General features: G+C 35.1%; 1 protein-coding gene across 4 annotated transcripts in view; it reads left to right on the top strand.

Annotated features, from left to right (window-relative positions):
* The window catches only part of LOC138715218 (receptor-type tyrosine-protein phosphatase S-like), a 476906-nt gene that overhangs the window by 338829 nt on the left and 112455 nt on the right, over window positions 1-25622 (top strand). For all 4 annotated transcript variants that reach the window (XM_069847896.1, XM_069847898.1, XM_069847899.1 and 1 more), the window contains 7 exons: window positions 5385-5526; window positions 11903-12016; window positions 15484-15615; window positions 17421-17558; window positions 20875-20999; window positions 24416-24599; window positions 24694-24755. In XM_069847896.1, coding sequence (XP_069703997.1) covers window positions 5385-5526; window positions 11903-12016; window positions 15484-15615; window positions 17421-17558; window positions 20875-20999; window positions 24416-24599; window positions 24694-24755 — 897 coding nt within the window. The remainder of the gene's footprint in view (window positions 1-5384; window positions 5527-11902; window positions 12017-15483; window positions 15616-17420; window positions 17559-20874; window positions 21000-24415; window positions 24600-24693; window positions 24756-25622) is intronic.

Below are 25622 nucleotides of genomic sequence, written 5' to 3'. Positions count from 1 at the left end.
CCTGTCATGTGATCTAACATGAGCCGTGACTATGTCACAAGTGGTTATGGAGAGGGATAAGGTTTTAGTCTAAGCAGAACTTCATGCCATTGGATTATTTTGTGTAATATTAACTATCTTGAAACAAGATGTCTTTTCGATCGCCTATGTTTTCTCCCTCTCGCGCAGTTCACATGCCATGTCTCAGCTGACCTGTAATGAAAGTTCAAAGTTTAATCTAAGGTATAATGAGAAAGCACATGTAAGTATTTAATGACAGTTTTAATTGATTTGCATAGGAATAATTCCAAATATTGAAATGAAGTATACTGAATGTATCTTATTCAAAATAGTATTTTTTCAACGTACTAATTGATAAATTTGGAAAATGTTAAAGGGTATTGAGATTTGGATAATTCTGCTATATATATATAGCCTATACAGGGTGGAAGTGAAATAGCCTTACAAATTTTCAGAGTGAATAGCTCATGTTGCATGGAACAAAAACCTATGACATCATATTGGTGAAAGTTAAGTCTTTTCAGAAAAAAAGTTTTTTCTCAAATGTTTAACAATTTCTTATTCGGTACCTATTGCGAGTAGGATCGTGATTTTGTCCATATCGATAGGAAATCTAATAAAGAATAATTTATCCCTCTGGCGTATTTCAATAGCGTGGACGGTTTTCGTGTAAATTTAATTTTAAAAACCTCTAATTTGAAGCCACTGCACAATTCGAACAGCTTGCAACGTCGCGCCAGAGAACAACTCATCTCGCTAGACACAACGAGTTCGTTGACCTCTCACATCTGTTTAACGAGAAGAGACTGACTAACACTGGTAACTGCAAATATCTTCAATCAGTTTTATATATCTAGGCATGAGATATCCAAAATTATAAAAAAAACAATGAAAAGTCTTGAAATAGACTCTATGCAAGAATAACAAAGTATCAAAATAATACAAATACAATTTTCATAGAACATTCACATTAGAACTCTCACCAACCTATTAAATCCCTTAAAAATAAGAAATCTCACAGGTGCGATAAAACCAATAGTGTATCCCTAAAATTTTTGTCAGTGAAGGTAAAGTGGCTATTCTAAAACTATATAATTTCTCTTTGACTTCCTCTGTACCTGCTACATGAAAGAAAGTTATAATTTCGCGAATTTTTAAGAATAAATATCATAATATTGTATTATAACTTCGGTCCAATATCTTTATCAAGTACACTTGCCTGAAGTCATGAAATGAACGATTTATTCTCGATTAACGTTCTTTACAGAATCGCAAAACTTGATGATTATTCTAAACCAATTTGGTTTGAGCTAATCACTCAACAAATCAGGGGCATGACATGCATGTTACTATTGTTACCAGCGGTAAATAAAAAAAAATGAAAGTGAATTTATTATTTTAATAGTTAATCATAAGATTGAAAGCGTATTGACAGTGGCGATTCTAGATGCTTAAAACTGGGGTGGGGGGGAGGCAGATTAGAACGGAAAGCAAAGGATGTCCAAGTGCAAGAAAAATTTAAGGCTGGCCAAAGTGTATGCAAAATAAAAAAAAATAATGAAATTATAATTTCGCATTTATTCACAGAAACTTCTTATTTCACATTTTATTGTGAATTAGAAAACTACTGTAAGGTATGAAATTCCCTCTCTAATGCACAAGTACGTGGTTACGTAGCATTTGGAAACTTTTCGAATTTGTCACGACTGCGAAAATTTACCATCTCTAATATAATTATTAACAACAAAAATATTCTTAGTGCCAAAAAGATCCCAGATAAGTAGCATCAAATTCTAGAGCAGCTAAGCTGTAAGGCTTAATAAGTTGTAAAATTTCAACAAAATTCGCTTTATTATTATCTATCATTATCGTCATCCGAAACAGTTTTGCGACGACCTCAAAGTCCAATGTCTTGCACAAAGTAACGCACCCGGGCCATTTTTGAAATCGCCGTGCCGCTACATTCACTTTTCAGAAAACTGTTCCATTTTAGTATTGAAGATTTATGACATTCACTATCAACATGCTTTGCAAGTATTTTTTCCTATTTTTTCCAATTACAAAATCCAGATTTAGTGAAAACATGTTCGGCATTGCTTGAATCAGAGAACGAAATGGCACCAAGGAAAACAGAAAGCTGCATATTTCTGCTCAGACTATTCAATGAATTTATACCTATCAAATCGTTTCCTGCTAAAACTTCTGTTCTTATTATACAATAACATTTGTTTGTTAACTGACTTACGTGGTTTGCATGGGTCATCATAGATCGATGCACCGATATCAAATGGTTCGTCTATATTAGAAACATTTTGCACTCATCTTTACGTCACGGAGTGGGGAAGATATCGATGCATTTATACCACATGGAGGTTTGTCTACATTACAAACATTTGAACTTGCATTTAAATCACAAAGTTGGGGGGAAAAGTTTAAGACATTTCGGTTCACTGGATCCACAAACACTTTCATCACGCTTGCTATTATCCTGGGGAAAAAAACTTCAAAACATTACTTTTTTTTTAGACAAAACGCAACTAATACAAGAACACTACTAACATCAGCGACTAATCATTTGCTACTGAAAACTGATACGAAACGACAGGTTATTTCTGTGATTGTTAGAGTACTTGACAGTCGACACTGTCAGATATACCATACTTGAATGCAGACAGTATTGTTGGTGTATAGAACTATCTAAAAATGTGGAATATGGTGTGCATGTACTGGATGTACTATGCATGTTAATATTACGTTTAAACTTTACGATATTTCATTTGTTATATTTTTTAAACACAATATATAAACTGTATATTGTATTGTTATTTTAATTCCAAAACCTCGTAACTTGCTGGGATGTCGATTATCACTTTTTGCGTATTCTTTATATTATATCCACATATCCATCTACTGACAAAGCAGTAAAGCTTAATTTAAAATATGTACTATGTACTCTAATTTTGATCTACTACGAAACCACTTAATTTATTTCTCTGTGAATACACTTTCAAAACGTGCAAAAAGTGAAAAATTGACATCGAACGAGTTACGAGGTTTTGAGTTAGGCTACAGTAACGATATATACGAGTAGAATAAATAAAACTTTAAAATTAATGTTAAATTAAATTCATTAGTTTGCTTTATACCAAGTAAATGAACAATTTATTCAGCAATAATTAAGGAATTTTAAAATAATTATTTAATTAATACTGGGGACTGCCCCCCCCCCGGCCCTGGGCTAGAGCCGCCTCTGCGTATCGAGAATTACTGCGTTTTTTAAGCAGCGAGGACCAGCAAGCAGGCAAGTACTTTGGTCTGTGTTGCCGAGCTCAGTGGAGAGGGAATACTATGCCACAGAATCAGTGCAGCTCTACGCTATTATGAGAGGACTGTTGCTGGGTCTGCAAGAGATCCAGTGTCTTCTTTGCTACAGACAGTTCATGGCGCAGTGTATATTTTCTAGTATAAATAATTGCATTCAAATTCGAAGAACCCAGAACGATAATCTCATTTGAGTTTGGCTTTAGTGCGTCTGTGTTAGTGAAAAGTCAACTGTTTGGTTTACGTTCGTTTGGAGAAAGGACTGATACAGTGTTAAATAATATACCTACAGCACGCCTGCTCTAGGTACTTTAAAATAAGGTATGTCTGGTGACTACAAACGACACTTAAATTCTTTGCGGTATGTACCTACAACTACATTATCCTTAGTTAAAACTCATGAAACTTTTCTGCTGGCTGTGTCTGTTACTTTGAAATGTAAGATGTATGTGGAATACAAGTGATGTTGAAAATATTGATAGTTTTAGAACACCTAGGCCACCAGAATTCAAAATAATACATCACCTCTTTGTACTCCTTGGTTGTATTTGATTAAACAAGAATAGATTTAGAAGATACAGTATGCTAAGAAGTACAACGAAAATGTCGAAAGAAATTATACCGGTATATAGTTCGTTGTCTAATCAGTGCCACTTTCTTTCTTGTTCAGCAATGAAACTGCAGATTTTAAAATTAAGGAAATTAATTACGCTGAACTATTATATTTACTTGAAGAAACTGATGATTAACTGCACCATCAACTATAAACTTCTACAGTTTTTTCTGGGATTTCCAATGATATCTAGAATGAAATTATTGGATGTGTTTATAATATTCTGAGCAATGAAATAAACAAGAGATTTTGCATACGTCACTTGTACTTCAAATGGAAGTATAGGAAAAAGATTATAGGTTTCTCTCAAGTCAGTATTGATAGGACAGTATCTCGACTTTAAGAGATTTTATTCGAGTGTATTGATTAATAATTAACAGTGCGGGAATAAACTTGTTGCATAAACATACAACGGAGCCTTAGTGATGACAGATGAACTTGGTGGTCTACGTACTCTTATTAAGCAGAAATATTCGCAGGCCATACTTATCCACTGCAACAAGCCACCAGCGTGGCTCAGTCGGTTAAGGCGCTTGCTTGTCTGAAGTTGCGTTCAGGCGCGGGTTCGATCCCCGCTTGGGCTGATTACTTGTTTGGGTTTTTTCCGAGGTTTTTCCCAATCGTAATGTGAATGTAAGGTAATCCATGGTCTCCTCTCGCCATCTCACTATCACCAATCTCAATGACGCTAAATAACCTAGTAGTTAATACAGCGTCGTTAAATAACCAACTAAAATAAAAAATCCACTGCAACACGCATAAGCTTAACTTGGTCTTACAGACATCTGTTAGCTTTATAAAAGATATTGAAGTGTTTTTTAAAACTATCTTAGAATTTTCTGCGTTCTTTACAAAATCTCTAAAAAAACTTTGATTTATTCAGTCGATAGGCATTTGCCAGCTATTTCACATAAAAAATGGAATTTACAGATGCAGTTATAAGAGTGGAAGTTGTATCCATTTTTTGGGTTTTCTGTAGTGATGTTATTAAATTTTGTCTCCAATTTCAAATTTTCAGTAACCTGTAGCGATCTAACTTTAAGTCAAACTCTAATCTCTTACTGTATTTACATTTTTTGGTCCATTTGACCTGAGGAAGACCCTCCCTAAGTGGCGGTAAAACTTCGTGAATAACTTTGTATAATGGAGTGCATTGTTGTAGTAAAATAACTAAAGTTCACATTGGCTGTGAAAAAAAGTATAAAATTGTTGCTCTAAATATGTTCGTGTTTCATAATATGACATTGGTTCAAGGAAATGCCAGTTTCTCTGCGTTCCTTTAGAATTAGACATTGGTTGTTCTTGCATATAAAAGTACAGAGTATTTTCAGCTCCTTGCACAAATGATCTCGTTTTGATGAAAAATTGAGATTGGTTGTTCTTACATCAAGCCACAGAAATATTGCTGAAATTTATGACGTTGTACTTTTAGCCATAATTGATGTTACAGAACAAATGGGAAAAAGTACGGATTGTTAGTTCTTTGACTGATGCATGGAGAAATGGAATAACACTTAGAATAAAGGGATACAATACCAATGGTGGAGATGTTTATTTTGCTATTGGAGGTATTCGTGAATGTGCTTTGCAAGGTAAGTAGAATAATATTGGTGTATCTCCTTCACTTATCAGCATTCATTTGTTTCTATTTTGCATTACGTTAAGCAAAAAGAGAACCTTTTGATCCAAGATGCCAATATTAAAGGTTTGAGAGGTTCTATTTTCAATAAGATAAGTTTTAACATTGTGTGAAGGACAAAGTGGTGAGTTCGAATCCCGTTAGAACACTTTGTTGCACGTGAAGTGCCATATGTTTTCTTAGGTGGAAGTTCAGTATTCTAATAATCCCACATTACATGACTCCTGAAATGCTTAAATGTCTCCTAAAGGTACGTTTTCCTTGGTGGTGCGACTATTGCGATGATCGTTCAACGATAATCGTTGAGCACTATTTCTTTGTATTTCCTATGGGGCGGTTTTCCTCCGAGCGACTGCCGCTAGAGTCGTTAACGACGATCGTACATCTTGAATAGTCGTTCAGGAAAAGGTTGAATATAATCGTCAGTCGCTAACGTTTATTGTGAGAAAGACGTGTATCATGGCTCCTTCGTTTTCTGACGCGGATGATGAAATTCTTCTCGAGGAAGTGGCGAATCATCCCTCACTGTGGCAGCTGTCACATGCGTCCTACAAGGATCAAAGGGTCAAGGACAATATCAATAAAGTTGGAAAATTAAATTATTAATTAAGTTATTTAAATTTTTGATACAGTCTCTCTTCATTATTGAGCTCAAGCAGACTGTGTTTTTTGGCACTTTTCATCCCATACGTATGGAGAAGTATTTCGTCGTCTTCCATCTCCTCACTCAAAGGCATTCAAGTAATCTTTTACGTATACTTATTAAACTCATTCTGTTAAACACAATCTTCTTTTAGAGCAGCCGTGGCGAAAATGTGACTCACGAGCACATTGTAGCTCGCAATGATAGCTATGCATTTCTCTTGCTTCCTTCCTTCTCCAACTCCCACCCTCTCACTCACTGGAGTCAAACTCCATTCCATTTGTATTTGTCTCTGACCTGCGAGTGGCGTATCGTCGCAATGTCTCTTTCGAAACCATGCACCTCTACAAAAACGAAAGTTTCAAAGTAGAATGGGAGGACGCATTGTTTTGCTACCAGTATGTTGAGAATATTAAATGTATGATTTGTCCACAAGTATTACGAGTAAAACTGTTATGTAACATAAAACGGCATTACACTACATTTTACTCATGAAACATTAAAAGGTTAAGTGTTATTATTATTATTATTATTATTATTATTATTATTATTATTATTATTAGTAGTAGTAGTAGTAGTAGTAGTAGTAGTAGTAGTAGTAGTAGTAGTAGTAGTAGTAGTAGTAGTAGTAGTAGTAGCAGTAGCAGTAGCAGTAGTATATTATTATTATTATTATTATTACCATCTCTGTACGTCAATCCTTTTTCAGCAGATGTACGAATAATACGGTTAGATCTCCAATTTGAACCCACAGATTTACAACGTGGTGTTAAATGAAAGTTATATGTAAGGACTTGAAAAATGTTAACCTTTTCAAATCTTTCCCAAAAAAAAAAAATAAATAAATATCCGAAGCTTCGTTCATTCGTTTGATCTGTTGAAGCCATGTTCGCTATAATTTACGTTTGAAAAATTATTTTCAACAATGAAAATAGTAAAAACCAAATTTAGATCACGACTGACAGACAAATACCTTCGTGATCAACTACGACTGGCAGTAAGTGACATAATTCCTGATTTTGAAACTCTGTCGCAGAGACATTCTGAAGACAGTTGATTTTAGGTTGTGATAATGTGTCCTATGTTTTCTTATTCATTTCTTTCTTCGTTACACGTACTAAACATCAGTTTGTAGCCTTGTACTGTATAAAATTACAGTATATTTGAGTGCTTGACTAAGGAAAATGAAAAATCCGTTAATAAGTCAGACAGTTGCTTCACTTCCCCTTCGGGTGTCCGCCTCCCTCCATAGGTGTTATGCACGTTGCAGGTTACACAGTGGCTCGGCGCACGATCGCATTTTCGCCACGGCTGCTCTAGAACGATGCGATTGCGAATGAAAACATGCGAGTAGTGAAAAATCAACAAATCGTAGACGCTCCGAGCAAAATGGTAACCAATGATTATCGTTCAACGTTTCATCGCTCAACAATAATCGTTGTACGATCATCGCAATAGTCGCACCGAGGAAAACGTACCTTTAAGAATTTTACTCACTGTGTTTAAACAGGAAATGCATAGGCCTGTATTTCATTTTAATTTTTCAGTATTTATATAATTATTATTATAAAATGGAACTTTTATGTGTAATTGTACCAGTAGTTTAAGTGTAAATGCCAGTATATTATTTTGTATCACACTATAATATAACTCAGATAATAAGAGTAGGTCATCATCATCATTGGCTCAACAACCCATTGAGAGTCCTAGCCTTCCTCAGTATTTTATTCCAGCCGTCTCTACTTCTATCCTTGACTGTCCACATTCGTGCACCAATAAATTTGGCATCCTCGTATACATTATCCTCCCATCTGCTCCTCGGTCTTCCTTTGGATCTGCTTCCTCCAGGATTGGATGTAAAGGCTCTTTTAGCGGGTCTAGTATCGTCCATTCTTATCAGGTGTCCAGCCCTCTGCAATCGACCAATTTTAATAACTGTTATATCTGGCTCCTTAAACAGGTCGTATATTTCTTTATTATATCTAATTCTCCATTCATTATTTATTTTGACGGGTCCATAAATTGCTCTCAGAATTTTCCTCTCGGAGATACTAAGTCTTCTGATGTCCTGTTTGTTCATAGTCCAAGTTTTTGAGACATATGTCAACACCGGCCTAATAAGCGTCTTATATATTCTTATTTTAGTTGAGAAACAAGAGTAGATAGGCTACTTAAAAAAAACTGTCCTATAATTTAGATCATTGAAGCTCACCTGGGATATACAGTTGAAGTGTAAAAGTGACGTAGTGACAGGGATGGGTGTGGATATAACATTGGATAGGGTAGGGGGCGGTTCGTCCTTAGGGCTGGTGAGGCATAACAATATGTAAAACAATCTATTTTTATATTATTTTAATATGTATTTCAAGGTCTTGAAATAAAATTGTTTTGCATCAGATTGAATTAGAACAAGTTTGTAGGCCTATAGTACGCAGTGTGTGTGCTGGATCTCCCAAGTCCTCCTAGAGCCACTTTACAGGAGGCAAGTTGCTGCATCAGAATTGATGTCCTGTGTTACAATATACAGGGGGTGTAATGTGTAAAATGTTCACCTAGGAACTTGAGACAGCAGCCCCATTTTATGGAACATGTTGAAAGATGAGTAAGCATACACTGCACTGTATTGATCAGACTTGAATTCAAACAGCTCAAAAAGGAATGCCTAAGTAACATGTCTTGACACAGTAACAACATCTTTATGACATGGGCGTCCAAGAGGGGGATCGGAATTCAGCAGGTTTACCAGTTTTCTGTTTTCCGTCAAAGAGATGAAAGTGATTTGTTCTGCAAAATAGTGAATCCATGTTGCTCTGCGTTATGTATGTACTGGAGTATTTTGTTAGTGTGCTGTAGGTCATGAATTGAATGAAGTTAAAGATACCGTTTTATTCATTATCAAAGTGGAAAGTATCAGAAAAGATCGTTCTCAACTGCCTAGTTTGATAAGAAAGCTGGTTAACTGTAAGTGAAGAGAGAATATCTTTATTTTGTTGTGTGTGTATTCTATTTGGTGAGATAAAAGCTGGGCAGACAGTCTTGGGTATAAAATATTTGAAACATCATTCTGAGTATGTGAAAATACATGAGTCATCGGCCTTGCACATTGATAATGATATTAAGTTAAAATAAATTGGGTTCTGTAAATGTACTTTCTCAGTTAAATTAGGGATATCGTGCTTACATTGAGCGTCGCAATGAATTAGGTAGTAGGTAAGAATAGGTACTTTTTAAACAGGATGATAAATTGCTTTAAATTCTTCGAAATTCAAATAAGCGAGTGATCGACATGTTTGCAACTCAAAAGCAAGGAGAACAGAGTTCCTTCATAATTAAGGTAAACATTTAATGATGGTTTAGTTCTGTATTTGCGTGCATGTTCTAGAAACAAAAATAATAGGTGAATATGGATGTCTGTAGATATAGTGCATTTTATGTTCTATTTAATATTGCAAGGTTAACGGGAAGTTAAATACCTACAGTATGGGCGGAAAATAACTCCCTATTGGAAATCGCTAATAAATTTATATATTAATGTATAGTCTTAAAACTTAAGGATGTTTTCTTCTGAGTAGTACAAAGTGACCCAAAATGGCGCATCGCACAATACTGCAGGAAAGAGCTCAGTGGTCACCCGTTACAAGTCTGACATTCCGTCGTATATGTGCAGAGATAGTGGCAAACAGTGCACAGGCTTTGCACTACAGTGTTATGCACCATTATGAACCACTTTCTACCACTGTAAAGAAAACATCCAGTAAATTTCATGACAATACATTAATATATACGACATTTATTAGCGATTTCCAATAGGGAGTTACTTTCCGCCCATTCTGTATATTAACTAGCCCTACCACATAAGTAAGCCATGTACCACTACTGTGTCTGAGAAAATTAATATATTAAGCAAAAGGAGCCAAAATGCCTGGGTAAATTGGGGGTTACAATATAATTGGCGAACTTGCTCGAGTGTACTTAAATGCGACAGACTCATATCATTAGATTTACTAGCATATACGTAAATGAACTCCTGCGGAACAAAATTCTGGTACACTGGCAACGCTGATATAACCTCGACAGTTGGGAGCGTCGTTAAATAAACCGTAATTAAATTTTTTTTAGTATATACTGTACACTACAGTGGCGGCTCGTGATCATTTTTGTTGGTGGGGCCAGATGTAAGGTTGATGATCTTGAAAGTGGAAATGGAAGCACACTTTTTTAAAACGTGGCCAATCTATGTTGTACCAAAATGATAGAATAACAAACCATAGGTTATAATAAAATTTATAAATATAAATTCTAAATTAATAATATAGGTATAGAACTTAACTCACCAAGTGGCAGCATTACTTATACAAGAGTTGGGCACGTCTGTTGTTGAAGTTTGGAATTTCACTTATTTCCTCCTTATGAATCGAACAAACAACCAGTGAATTCAGCCTGTCTTGGCCCATAGAAAAGTTTTTATTCTTTTCAAGGTGCTAAAAGCATTTCTCTGCCTCCGGTATAGAAATGGGAGTTTTGAGTGCAATTTCCAGAGCTTTGTGTATTTCAGAAAACGATCTCTCGAAGGGATGAATGAAACAACTGAATAGATCACAGACTGAAGGAATATCTTGGACAGTATCATTGCGATAGATCACTGGCGGCTCATTTTTCAATTTCTCTTTGCAAATAATGGGACTATAACTTGATGCAAAGTGCTCAATAAGTAAGCTGAGAAATTTTCTCTGAACGTACCAAATTTCTTTGGATCAATAGTTTCGAAACTACTAAATACTTAGGACTCTTCGTTCTTTCAGTTTGTTAATCACTATGTCACAAACTTCTTTGACATCTGCAGTCACGTTTACTTCTGAGCTGTGTTTCGGTCGTTTTCTTGAAGGACCAGAATGTGCGTCTTCATAAAAATGATATCTTCCAGTGTTCTGTCGTACTTCAAATACAGCTAATTCAAAATGTTGTAATGCGCTGGATATAGTAATTGTATTGGCGCCCTGCATCTGAACTGTGTTACACAAGATGTCAGCATGTTTCGTAATGTCATAGAAAAAAAAATAGAAAAAACAAAAATCCTGTATTGTTAAGAAAAATATACTTTAAACCAAAAGCTTACCTCACTGTTAAATCGTCCCATCCAACTTCCTCCTCATTCTTCTCAAAGCATTGCAATAAATCAGATTTGTTTTCATGAACACTATTCACAACCCGAGATTGAAAGTTCCATATGTTTGTGCTAACAGTTAGAATCTACTTATTGGAGACAGATTGTAAGAGGTCACTATGCTTAGATAAGGGAGAGGAAAACGTTGAGAATCCGGTAATATTGGCGGAAAAAACCTGACTCATTTATGTTCTTAGAATAAGCATTTTGACCTACAGTAGAATAGCACACTATGGGAATATTGTAATGTGGAGGAAGCATGATACTGAACCTACACATAGGACGTGATGAATCCAAAAGGAAATCCAATCTCATGATCTTGGCTTCCACTCATACCGTAGTGAATTCCTGCACTTAAATGTATTTGATTTTCAAATTATTTATTTTATTTTATTAATAATTGTAATGTTTGGGGTTCACGAATTTCTACAAGTTCATATCACATCTAATGTAAGAGTTAATTCTTACTGCTAATATATTTTTTAAGAGGAATTAAAGATTTGGTTAATTTATCTTTTACAGGAGATAAACGAATATCTGCTGTGATGACGAATTCTGAGCAACAAACGTTATCCTGTCATTTAATAGAGCACAACGAAACTTTCAGTTTTAAAGCAGCAAGCTTACACTTTACAGGTAAAAATGTTATTTTTTCACTACATTTCTTTTTTTGTGTAGTTTGGTTTTATTTTGTGGTAGACATGTTGACACTCCACTGTCTTCGATGATCAACCTCGTAAAACCGGTGTGGGTTTTCCACGGACCAGTAGTGCATGTTCTTCAAATTCACGTTACCATGATTTGTGAACCAAGCTTCATCTGTAAACAAAATACGGTATTCCTAAGGAAAGTATTACTACTGAAATGCAAAACGACAGAATTCATTGTGGGCTTCAAAGTCATAATCGTACAGATCTTGATGTACTGATACGTGATATGGATGACATTTACGCCTCTGCAAAATTCTCCAATTTCTAAAGGGGCTTATTCCATAACCATGTTCAATCTGTGATGTGCCTAATTGTGGATTGTAGCCTACAGAAACTAGAACAGTGACTTTGTTTCCTTCATTAGTTCCTGTCTTTGTATGTTGACACTTTTTTGGGTTCCAGCTTCCTGTTTAAAGGCTACGAAACTTCTGCAGGTGTCGCTAATAGTATGAGGTGAAGTACACCGTTGATCAGGGTAGCTTTCGGTGTAGAATGTCACTGCTCTCGTTGCATTTCTGTGTCATTCACCGTAAACCGAAATAATGTCTAGATTTTTTTTCTACTTTCTGAACACCGCATTTACACTTGACCAGATAAGAGGGGAAAGTGGTAATAAGAAAACACGGTTCCAAATATTAATAAGGAAAGTGATATTTGTTTACGAACTCGAACACAAGATAGTACTGTATTAACCAGTTTCACACTTACAAAGTACATCACCACCTAAGGATATATCAATACAGTGAGAAGTGACCCATAGTATGTTGTTTTTGTTTTGTTTCGTATAACGCCCATGTCAACTACTGCGGGATCGTAGGTGACCAGTCCCGTGTCATGTGTGGAGTAGCCTACTATACAGTTTACATACTCGTCACAAACAGTGTCTCCACTTTCAAACTTTAAACTTTTAGTTGTCTATGGAGGTATTTGGTTTAGAAATGTGATACCAATGCTGTTATCCATAATTTTACCCTACCTTTCATTTCGTTGGAAAAGAACATGTATGTTCCATTTTAAAAACAATACTCTTTGTGTTGAAAGTAATATTTTCTGAATTCGCTGGATTGTGTTTATCCTCTCATCTTGTGAGGCCCTGACATGGGTACATTGCTGTGAAGGTAGGTTTTCCATATTTTGTTTCGTTTTGAAAATATGTAAAGTCGCAACGTTATATGAAGCACTCTGTATAATTATACCTATTATGGTTATGATGGCTCACAGGATAGGTGAAGGTTAATGCTCGCTTTTGCAGACAGCTTTAGTAGAAGTAAGGATGTTAGTCCTACATAACTGCTGCTTTATCCTTGAGAAAATATGCCTGGTACGTACTCATTTCTGTTAGAGGTTGAGTGAACCTCAAGATAATAGTGCGGGGTGGATGATTTGATCAGTGAAGAAAATCTATGCCCTTATGGAAAATCGGGCCAGCATCTCTTCGGCTCACAGAACAACATTTTAACTACAATGTTACTGTGCTCCTCATATATACAATTAATTTACGAGCCACGTGGGTTGATTCATAGATAAATATGCCCGTGGGCATAAGTATTTATTTTTTTAAACACTTATAAATTATACGTCTTGATTACACAATTTTTAACACTGTATCACTTCGGAATATGTATGTGTTAAATTCTAACGTACCAGTACCTTGTTTACATGTTTCTACCTATTTATGGGTCATCCTCAGAACTGGTCGTTGTTGGTCTTGGCGCCTCTTGTTCTGTTCCCTGTGAGGGTGCGTTCATGTGGTATAGTGTAGTGTCAAAGAGTGTGTGTGTTCTGAAATTGAGTTGTGTGTTGAGAATTTCTTTGGGGTGTGTTTTCGTGTGTCTGTATATTTCGTATTGTTCTAGTGTGTTTAGTTTCTGACTTTTTGGTTGAATGTGTAGTATTTCCATGTCTGTGTTGATGTCTCTGTGGGTGTGGTTAGCATTTGTGATGTGTTCTGCATATGTGGAGGTGTTTTGTAATTTTGTTATGGCTGTGATGTGTTCTTTGTAGCGTGTTTGAAATGATCTGCCTGTCTGTCCTATGTAGAAGTTGTTGCAGATGTTACATTTGAGTTTGTATATTCCTGTGTGGTTGTATATGTTTGTTTGTGTTGTTTGTGTGTTGAGATGTTTTTGTAGAATGTTATTTGTTCTGTATGCGATGTTGTAATTGAATTTCTTGAATGAGGTTGCAATTTTGTGTGTGTGTTTTTTTATTTTCGTATGTTAGTGTGATGTATATTTTGTGTTCTAGTGTTTGTGTTGTATTCTTATGTTTTCTGTGATTATGTTTTGTCTTACAACCCTAACGACCCTAACATAATAGACAACATAATACGTAAGACAAAACATAATCACAAAAAACATAAGAATACAACACAAACACAAGAACACAAAAAATACATTACACTAACATACGAAAACAAAAACACACACAAAATTGCAACCTCATTCAAGAAATTAAATTACAACATCGCATACAGAACAAATAACACTCTACAAAAACTTTTCAACACACAAACAACACAAACAAACAAATACAACCACACTGGCGTATACAGACTTACAAACTCAAATGTAACACCTGCAACAACTTCTACATAGGACAGACAGGCAGATCGTTTCAAACGCGTCACAAAGAACACATCACAGCCATAACAAAATTACAAAACACCTCCACATATGCAGAACAAATCACAAATGCTAACCACACCCACAGAGACATCAACACAGACATGGAAATACTACACACCCAACCAAAAAGCCAGAAACTAAATACACTCGAACAATATGAAATATACAGACACACGAAAGACACCCCAACGAAATTCTCAACACACAACTCAATTTCAGAACACATACACTCTTTGACACTACACTATACCACACGAACGCACCCTCACAGGAAACAGAACAAGAGGCGCCAAGACCAACAACGAACAGTTCTGAGGATGGCCCATAAATAGGTCGAAACATGTAAACAAGGTACTGGTACGTTAGAATTTAACACAAGAAAGTCTTATCATACATATTCCGAACTTATAAATTGTTGAAATTATCATCTATGAGGGTACAGTATTATTGTAGTTTAATGATACGAGAATTTTTTAATAATTACATAATTACAGAATTTTACTGACTCGCCTGATTTACTCTGCACATTACAAATTCAATTGATATGAGGGATAAATGCAGACCTGATTACAATTTACAAGAGGCATAGGCCTACTCCATTATTGTCTTACAAAGTTAACAATAATAGAACCACATTCCAGATTGATTATTCATTCAAGACTATTGAAACTGATAAATGGTAATTTAATTAAGAAATAAGTGAAAATTTATACTTCATTCTTATGCATTATATGACTGCATTTCACGCAAATTTCTTATGTTACAGAAGACACACCGAATTGCAAAACCTTCACTTCTGATGTCACACATTGCAATGGAGCTGTCATGTGTCAGTCAAAGAATAATGGATACGGTTGTTTCTGTAGTCCTGGATTCCGAGGTGATGAGTGTGCTAACAGTAAGTAAATTATACATGTTCATATTCATGTACTTATATTTATACTTCTGTAATGTTTCTTCTAATATCTAACCAGTAATGTTAATTCTAATATCTAACCAATCAGAATTTTGTTTGTTGAGTAGGCCTAGGTATGATACAAGTCTCTTACTTCACTTCTATATAGTAGGTACGTAGTGTTTCTAAAATAAGTACTGCTGCATTTTATTGTACATAGTACTGTATATATATACCGGTATATATATGGATTGCAGTACCATAGATAATTTCATAAAAATTGTCAGTAGGTTTGCATACATTTGATGTAGAACAGCGTTGTCAGACACAGCCTAAACAGAGCGCAGCGCTCCACTATAACTCGTTGCATGCTCCGGTGCTTCCACAGACATAAGCAAGTTCACGCTCCGACTGGACGTCTCTAGCACCACAACCGGTTTCGGAGCTTACAACTCTGACACTACTAATGTAGAACATATGCAATTAATATTTGATTAACCTTGATCAATAGGTCCCGAATACTGGTACTTCGTTAAATGAATCTAAATCATTGTATAATAATAATAATAATAATAATAATAATAATAATAATAATAATAATAATAAAGAAAATTTGTTAATTGTAAACCGTTTTAAATAAAAATGTTCGAGACGACAATTATCAACTTTGCAGGGATTTGAACAACTTCTTAGATTAATTCATTATCACATAAGACGCTGTTTCTATTAAAACTTATAACAATTAATACCATAAGGACTAATTGGTTGGTTTATATTGCATGATATGGACTAATATATTCTTAACAGAGCCATTTTGGAAGCAGGAGGAACTGCACAACGAGTAGGCCACACATTGACACTTATAAAGTTATTTAAGATAGGACATTTTTTGGTAACATGTACAAAAACTTACCCAGACATGTTCAAACATTTTTAACAAGAGTCAGAACAGGTCACATTGTCACAATTGTACCTACACCGATTTCACATTTTTGATAATCCTACTTGTCTGTGGTGTAATAATCATGACGAAGATCTGAAACACATTCTTCTATACTGTCAATCTATAAACCACAAAAGAAGTAAATTAAAATCATCAGTACCAGTTGCAGAAGACACAGCCCTGCAGTATATATTGACTACACCCCAACTCTGGCTACTAGCAACAGGCATCTATAATGAACACCGATCAAAATACCCCTCATTTCTCATGAAAAACAAAAACTGAATAGACTACAGTGGACTTTATGTTGTCAGCAAACAGCTGGATACATTAAGAAGATTGATTGATTGATTGATTGATTGATTGATTGATTGATTGATTGATTGATTGATTGATTGATTGATTTGATAACATTTCTTAAAGTTGGACTTCAGGAAGGACAGAAATAGAATCGCATTAAAGAAAGGAAGTAACATGGCATAGGCTATAAGGAAACTTTGAGACTTAATCTCCTGTCTTCAATTTATTATTATTATTATTATTTTTTTATTTTTTTTTTTCTTGCAGCATGAGATACTGATTTCCATGTCCATTGTGGTCTGAAACGTTTGCTTTCAACTCAGAGAAATACCATAACGATCCTGTCCATTTTGCTGTTGCGTGAGAAATTATATGGCAACAGTAATGCTGCCAAATAAATGGTTGTGAGAGAAATGTTTTTCATAGATGGTTTCCTGAAAGGGAAAAGATACAAAATGTATTAGAGTAGAGGAAAAACTAATTTCTACTATCCATTTATCACATTTGGCTGGCCTTTATGTGAAAGACTAAATTAAATAGATATTGATTTTACTTAATTCCACAGGCTGTGAGCAGCAAAAGTATGGAAAAAACTGCGGAGAAACATGTGGACGATGCTATGCTAATGAAGACTGCAACAAAGAGACAGGAATGTGTGTAAAAGGGTGTGAAGAAAAATACAGAACTCCTTATTGCAATACAAGTGAGTAACTTACTTGATGAAAATGAACATATTATTACTATGTCATAGCATACCTGCTGTAAATGTGAAAATTAGTTACATTGAGAGAAATGTGTACTAGTAAATAAAAAAATGGCCACCAGCGTAGCTCAGTTGGCTAAGACGCTTGCCTGCCAATCCGGAGTTGCATTTGGGCATGGGTTCGACTCCCACTTTGGCTGATTATATGATATGGTTGGGTTTTTTCCGAGATTTTTCCAACCATAAAGTGAATGTCAGGTAATCTATGACGAAACCTTGGCTTTATCTCGCCAAATACCATCTCGCTATCACCAATCCCGTTGACGCTAAATAACCAGCTAAAAAAAGAAACTAAAAAAATTTGTTTTAATTTAATGATTGAAAACGTGTAACGTTATACTATGTGGTGGTGGTGTTGCTGTTGTTGTTGAGTTCTTGAGAATAAAGCCATATTGCTCTCCAATATGGGAGAGTGATATAGCAAAAAGTATAACCGTTTTAATATAGGCACCATAGTTTTATGTTGTGGTGATTATATAACCTACACGCAACCCTCAAGCTCCAAAGTGTTTGGAGGTTCACACCTGCCACTCCATAAGATCTGGCCGGGAGGATTGTCAGTCAACTCTACCGACCATAATACCCCTCTTCACCAGTTAGGAGACGCTTATGCATATATGCTGTTTGTTATATTATATATTTTGACACATTGGAGAATGTTTTTTTTTTGTGTGTTTTTAACAATACCTGAGTGACAAGTAAATTAGCATTTATCGAAATTCTTTCTTGAGTGTCTCAGTCTAATGAGGGCCACATGCATTGTTTCTTGGCACTGGTTGGTTCCTAGCTTGTGATGGTCAAACTACATCACACATGTTTGACTTGATTTCAGTCAGCTTGAGACGTTCAGTCATTGTGGCAAAGTGTGTGTCAAGAGTGCAATATCTCTTAGAAAGTGTGTAATGTGGCTGGGTTTAGATTTCTGTAGAACATTGTGTTTTCATATACGATTATGTATATACAGAGTCCACTTATCAAATTTGAAGACTATTTGCAGAAATATATCCTGGTGTGAAGATTCCTGCTCGTGAAAAAGTCCGTAAATTAGAACTCGTATATTCAGGCAGCCTGAAATATTATATGTAAGAAGCACAGAAAGGAAAACAAGGTTTTCATGGAAGAAACATTGGATGAAATTGGCTACCATTTGGAAAATTTCACTAAAATTCATTAGCATACTACAAGATGGAATTTCTTGTTCTTTCGTGCATAGAACTATAAAGTTTCTGAAGATCAAACCATATGAAATTAATTTGTCATGACATGACCATGAGCTATAATTAGGCGATCCTGCATAAGACGTACGTTTGTTAATGCATTGTGAATAACATGCATGAAGAAGAAATAGATCTGTATCACATTTTGTTCTCCGAAGAGTCTTGGTTCCATCCCCGCAACTACGTAAATTCATAAGATTACCATTACTGGAACACTGAAAAACCAGATATTTTTCATGAGGTTCCCCTGTATGTCGAGAAAGTTGTATGCTGTGCCATGAGCGGGGAAAGAATTGTAGATAATTTTGTTATCAAGAAACAATTAATGCCATTAAATATATGAACCTGATTTTACACCCCTTTCTTCAAGAGTTGACGGAGATGGAACAAAATTACTCATTCTTTCAACAGGATTCCATCACTCCTCGTACATAAAACGTTTCCCTATAAGAAATTAATCAAGTACTTCAGGATAGTGTCATTAATGTTAATCTGTGGCTATTCTCGATCCCTCGACCTGATCCTATTGTTTTTTTTTTATTTGGGATTCATTGAAGAATAAAGGGAGGGTTCTCCATTCAAAATATTTTTGCGTCCATTATGAACAAAGCTTGCAATAACCTAATATATCTGTTACATTCTCATACTGCAGTTTTTATTTTTAATGTCTTTCATTCACGTGAAATGATTCTTTTCATGAATTATTAAATTTATTCTACTTTTCAAACCAAATCATGGATGATGAGATAACCTACCGCTGCTTTTGTTTTTGTGAACATTCATTCTGCCAGCTGAGAATTTTCTACAACACTCTACTATTCATTATAAGCACGATAATTCACGATGGATGTCACATAATATTTCACACTAAACAAAGAAATCAGAGGGTACATCTCGGAGTTGGCAGGATTCGGTAAAAGTGCTGTTATTTTCAACAAGCACTGCTGATTAGATGATTGCTGTGATTGGTCTCCGTGACTTTGCTTTTCAAAAATAGAATGTAAAAATTTCTTTAGAGTTGGCAAAATTACTAAAATTAATTCGCCATATAGGGAAAATATTTTAGATGGGTCCTAAACGTGAAGTAGCTTGCGCTTTCACCTACAAATTCAAGGTAACATAATACCCACTGTTTTATACATATTTCCTAATTATTGCGAATTCTTAACAGTTCTTTTTATTACTAATAAACAATGCCTAATTTTTACACAATATACAAATTTAATATGAACATTTTGGTGAATTATTTAGCAAAATAAATTATTGAAAAACAGTTATGTGTTTTACCTCTGATTGAGGTTCTGGCTGATATGTATATCTGCTATAAGGCAGTACATCTCACTTGACAATTTGTGTCAGAGGAAGAACAATTGTTTGTATGCATCTGAAGTCTGATTATTGGAATATGTAGCTAATCGGCGATGTATGATAAACAGTCACAGCTACCCGCCATTAGTTAAACAAATAATATTATCAATACACATTAATAACACAACGTCAAGTGAAGTAAATTAATTAAGAAGAACTCTCATTTCCTGAGTTTCTTTTCCATACCACTCGAACATTCTTCAAGTACTTTGATCACACAAGCAAATCGAATTTCGAAAAAGTATATTCCTTTATATTATGTTGTGGTATGCTTAATTGTTTAATGTTAGTAGCCTCTTGTAATGTCAGAGTGTTGAAGTAGACTGGAATGCATAAATAGCTTCTAATACCAAAAGTCCTATTACTTCATCCACGTACCGGTACCGGTACTTCATATTTTTGGAAACATCCATGATCACCAAATTTAATCCATGAGCACGACATAAGGACAAGAGTTTTCTGACATTTTTGTAACCTAGGATTGTGTACAACCGAGGGTACTGGTGCCTTACATAACAGTGCCCTGTTACAGTTCCATACTTCAAAAGGGTTACAATTTTACACAGGATATAGATACAGTGTCTTTGAATATTTTACTAGCCGACTTTTCGATATGCATTTCAAACGATGACTGAACAATAACTGTTATTGTTATTATCTCCATATTATAGGTGAACCTGTGCTTAAAAAGCCTCCAGTTTGTGTCTCAACAGGCCTGTCTACAATCAACATAGAGGTGAAATATTTTGATTTCGAGGGAGAGGGTGATCCTAAAAAAATTATTTTGCAATACAAAGTAAGTTATTTATTTTTATTATTAAAATATATAATTAGTTGTATTAAAACGATTGTCCAATTTAATATCGTTTTACGATTGGATACTTTTAATCAAAGAGCACTCCACCTATGAAATCTAAAAATGTACATACTAGTATTCCTTTTATATTTCGCGACTTGTATACACTGCATTCAATTTTAGTTATTATTAGTATGAAATGTGTAACAATCTTAATTTTAAAAAATATTGTAAAAGGGATAGAGGTCCAGTGAATGAAAAATTGTAATTATAATTTGAAAACTTACAGTCAAGGAGAGGATAATACTATGTTGAATACACCGTAAAAATTCTCTCCATTTTTCCACATAGCAGTCCCGTTAAAATGTTTCGTCTTTCTTGTGAAATCTTTAAGAATGTCAATCATGTATTACAGCTGCAGAATGGGGACAAATCCATAACATAATATTGTGGAACAGCATTACATATATTTTTTCACAACCTATCATACTTTCCGTTATGATTGAGGATCAATGAAGTTGATTATTTTATCACTTTTCAGATTAATAATAAACTTAGCATGCATGAACCAGGTGTAGAAAAGAGAAAGTATAGGGAAAAGAAGGTAGGAAAGTGGAAGAAGAGGAAAGGATAGTGGGGGATAGGCTAGGAGAGAGAGGATAGTGTAAGGTAGAATAGGAGTGAGAGAGTGGTTTAATGTGACATAGAATAGAAGAAAGAGAGGTTGTTGGGAGATAGAGTGGAGGTTAGTAAGAGATAGAATATGAGGGGCGAGAGGGAGCGAGATAATAGCAGGAGGGAGGTATTAGTGAGGATAGAATAAGAGGAAAAAGAGGGGTTACTGGAAGTGATTAGAATGAAAGGAAAGAGAGGATTTATTGGGAGATAGAATAGAAGGAGATAGTGTAGGACAGGAGGAGAGAGGCAGAATAGGAAATGTAATGTTAGGAAAAAGAGAGTGAGAGGGAAGGGAGTTAGTTGGAGTTAGGATAGGATAAAAAAAAGAATATGGAGACAGGATAGGAGAGAAAGAATAGACGAGAGAAAGATACGGTATGAAAGGTTAATGTATTAGATTGATGCATTAGTTCATAGCGTTTCTTTTCGTCGTCACAACACTGCATTGTTAGGAAATTGTTTATCGTTTGTCATTTGTTATTTGGAGTGTTTTAAGTTACTTGTAAATAATATGGAGTGTCAAGTGGAAAAAAAACTGAATACTTGTGACATATTATTCTTTTTGAGCAGAGACAGTGGAGGTGGCTCGAAATATTTGTGTCATGTACAGAGACGAAGGCAGCTATCCAGGAGCTTGGTTGGGAGGTGATTCCACATCCTCCATATTTTCCCGATTTTACGCCTTTAGATTTCCACCTGTTTCTCTATCCAACTACTGTATCTTCAAGGGAACTTCTTTCATAACGAAGATGATTTACAAACTTGGCTTACTCCAAACCAGCAATTTCTTTAGATGTGGAATCAAAAAACTACCCAGCGTTGATAGAGACTCATAGATAAAATAGGAGAATATATTATTAGTTTATTTCTGTCTTCTACTCATATCAAATAAAAACTTTTGTCCAAGCTAAAAAATGCGTTAACCCAGTACAAAAAAGACGAGGATATTGAAAAGCACTACTTGAACGAGAAGATTGGAAAGGAAATAAATTACAGGCATAATAAATAAGGTGGTGAAGAAAAATATTCTTTCATTGCACTTCCGAATTAAATCTATAGTGGTTGTATTTTCCATTAGGCAAAATTATTTTGATCCAACAACAGTGATCGAGTTGGAAATAAATTACTGCTGGTATACACAGACTTGTCTTGCGATACTATTTTCGGGATTTTTAAAATAAGACCTTGCTCCAGCGCGAACTAAATAACATACTATATAAGGCATCACGCACTACTGGAGGAATGTATAAGAGAATTTACAGAGTATGAAGACACTATATTTGATTGCGTGATCATTTTCACTAAATAACAGTAAATTTTAAATTTTTACTGCCAGTATGCTTTTTGTCATATCATTTTACTTCCGGTATGCCATACCAGTCCAATTTGACCATTGTCTAACAAGAACCCCGAAAGATAATAATGCAATGATAGACAGACTGTTGTCACAACTAGATACAAACAAACTTCTGTGTGCTAACATCTCACTCACTCACTCACTCACTCATTCTGTCTCTTTCTAAAAAAGTAAATTGAGTGCGGAACAGGAAGCCAGTATACAGCATTTTAATATCTGCAATCGTCTTTAGTCCCTTCATGATCCACATTTACATCATATACGGAATCTTGTAGAAGAGAAAAATGTGGCCCTTGGAAAACTTAATTTTACTAAATCGTCTCTTCCTCCAAAGACGAGTGGGAGGAAACATAGAGAAATTCTAAGAACGAGATCTTTCCAAGCTTGGTATCAACTGCTACATAAAGGGAAAAGAGTGATTATGTATGCTGAGTGCCCTAAAGCTAATCCATGGATGTCCAGCAAAAAACTTCTTTCAACATCTGAATACGTCAATGCGGTGAAGCTTTCTTGCAATCTTTTTCCTGTAAGATCTGTTCCTGGCAGATCCTTTAATATAACCCGTTGTAGGCCTACTGACTGCAACGAGACAGGAACTATTGGTCACGTATTGGGATTCTGCAGGAAAAGTGAGCTGCTACGGAACAACAGACATCATAGAGTGAGGACAAGTATTGCAGAAATCCTAAGACACCTTAGTTGGTAGGTTCATGAAGAGGTTCACTGCATTTCGGCCGCAGATTCCAACAGGCACACGGACATCATAGCCATCGAGAGGGTTAAGGATAAGACCATGGTATTAGATCCAACCATCTGCCATTGAGAGAAACCTCTCACAAGCGGACGAGGTCAACAAGGAAAAACAAGAAATATATGAACCATGCCTACCTTTCCTCTCTTTTAAATATAACATATCTGTTAATCAGTGTGTCGTCAAAGGTATGTTATTTGGAGCGAGAGGTTCCCTTCCACAGTCTCACTCACCAACTATTAGTGAAATTAAAATTCCAAGTCTTTCAAATACAAAACATCTTAATACAAATTCTTAGGAACTCTTTACACATCATTCAATATCATCTATATTTTCAAGAAAGGTAATTTTGTCAGTATGACATTCTGGCATCAAGCGCATCCCAAATCCATAATTTAGTATTTTTTTTAATTAATCGACTTCAAAAACATAACTGTTCTGTTTTCTGGATCCTTGTGATCACCCTCACTGGAGGGCTGATGATTTAATCAAATACTTCTCTCCTAACTTCGTTGTTGATAGTTAGATGTTCGCTAGATGTAAAATATTGTTTACTATTATTTCTTTGTGACCACTTGCGCACTTCATGCAGCAGACATTTTCTAAAAAAGATATTATCTTTCTTCACAGAAAAATGAGCAAGATGACTGGATTGTTGAAAAATCGTCAGATTACAAGTCAGTATTGTATCATCAAATAAATAATTTAATATCTGGAACAGAGTACTCTATTAGAGTCGTTCTGTTTAATTCAGAAGGTGAAGGCTACCAAGGAAATGACGTGCCTTTTGTTCAATGCAGAACACATTGTAACCGTAAGTTGAAGTGAAGTGTAAGAAGAGTGTGCCATGTAACTACAGTATGATACTTCTGTGTAAATATCTAATAATTACTGTAAATTGATTTCAGACCCACAATCCAGTACAGTGACAGTGAATTCTGGACAGCAAAATGTTACAATAAATTGGCAGGTAAGTGAGCCATTGGCAGGGTTCGTAATGTCCTGTATTTTATGGGATCATGTCTTATTATGAGTTATGTCTCGCATCTCAATATACTTCTTCGGGACACAGAATTGTCCCATATTTTGTGGATTTGTGTTTAACATTCTTATTCTTGAACTTAAAACATGTCAAGAAATCGATAGTTCTTGTTCATAAAAATGTCTTGCCAATTGGCAATACTGTCATGTTATGAGAACAGTGCCACAGTGGACGTGGTAATAGCTATGCTAGTATTGAAAGCCTGTTTTCCCGAATGAACTCCTTATCGACAAACGAAAAGAATAGGTTATAATAATAATAATAATAATAATAATAATAATAATAATAATAATAATAATAATAATAATATCTAATCTTCCTCAACTTGGTGAGGTTGCCAAAGACAAGGCATGTTAAACAGTAACATTTAAGGTCTGACATTAAAAATGTGAAAGCTATGTTCATTGTGAAAGTGTTTTTCAATAAGGAATGTGTGGAATTTCATAACTTGTAACAACAAAATCTTTCTTTACTTGAGAAAATACATTAATCTGAGAAGTACCTATATTACAGGGAAAGATCAATGATTTAATGTTGTTTAAAGTTTAATTTTAAGATTGCTATACACTATAACTTAATGTAGGCTATGTTCTTTTCCCTTTACTGATGTTCGTAAATAAGAAAAACAATAAAATTTGGTTAATTTATTCAAACCGAAAGTTTCTCATATTTTTTTCCCAAAAAATATACGAACTCTAGTTATTAGGTATTCGTTTTTTTGTGGCCACAAGCGCATTTCACGCAGAAGAGATTTTCTTTGCAGTCAACTGAGCAAGATAGGCCCAGGGCTCGAAA

The sequence above is a fragment of the Periplaneta americana genome, chromosome 15 (assembly GCF_040183065.1).
Source record: "Periplaneta americana isolate PAMFEO1 chromosome 15, P.americana_PAMFEO1_priV1, whole genome shotgun sequence".
Taxonomy (NCBI): Eukaryota; Metazoa; Arthropoda; class Insecta; order Blattodea; family Blattidae; genus Periplaneta; species Periplaneta americana.
The sequence above is the reverse complement of the archived record's forward strand: the minus strand, read 5'-3'. Positions and strand labels throughout refer to the sequence as shown.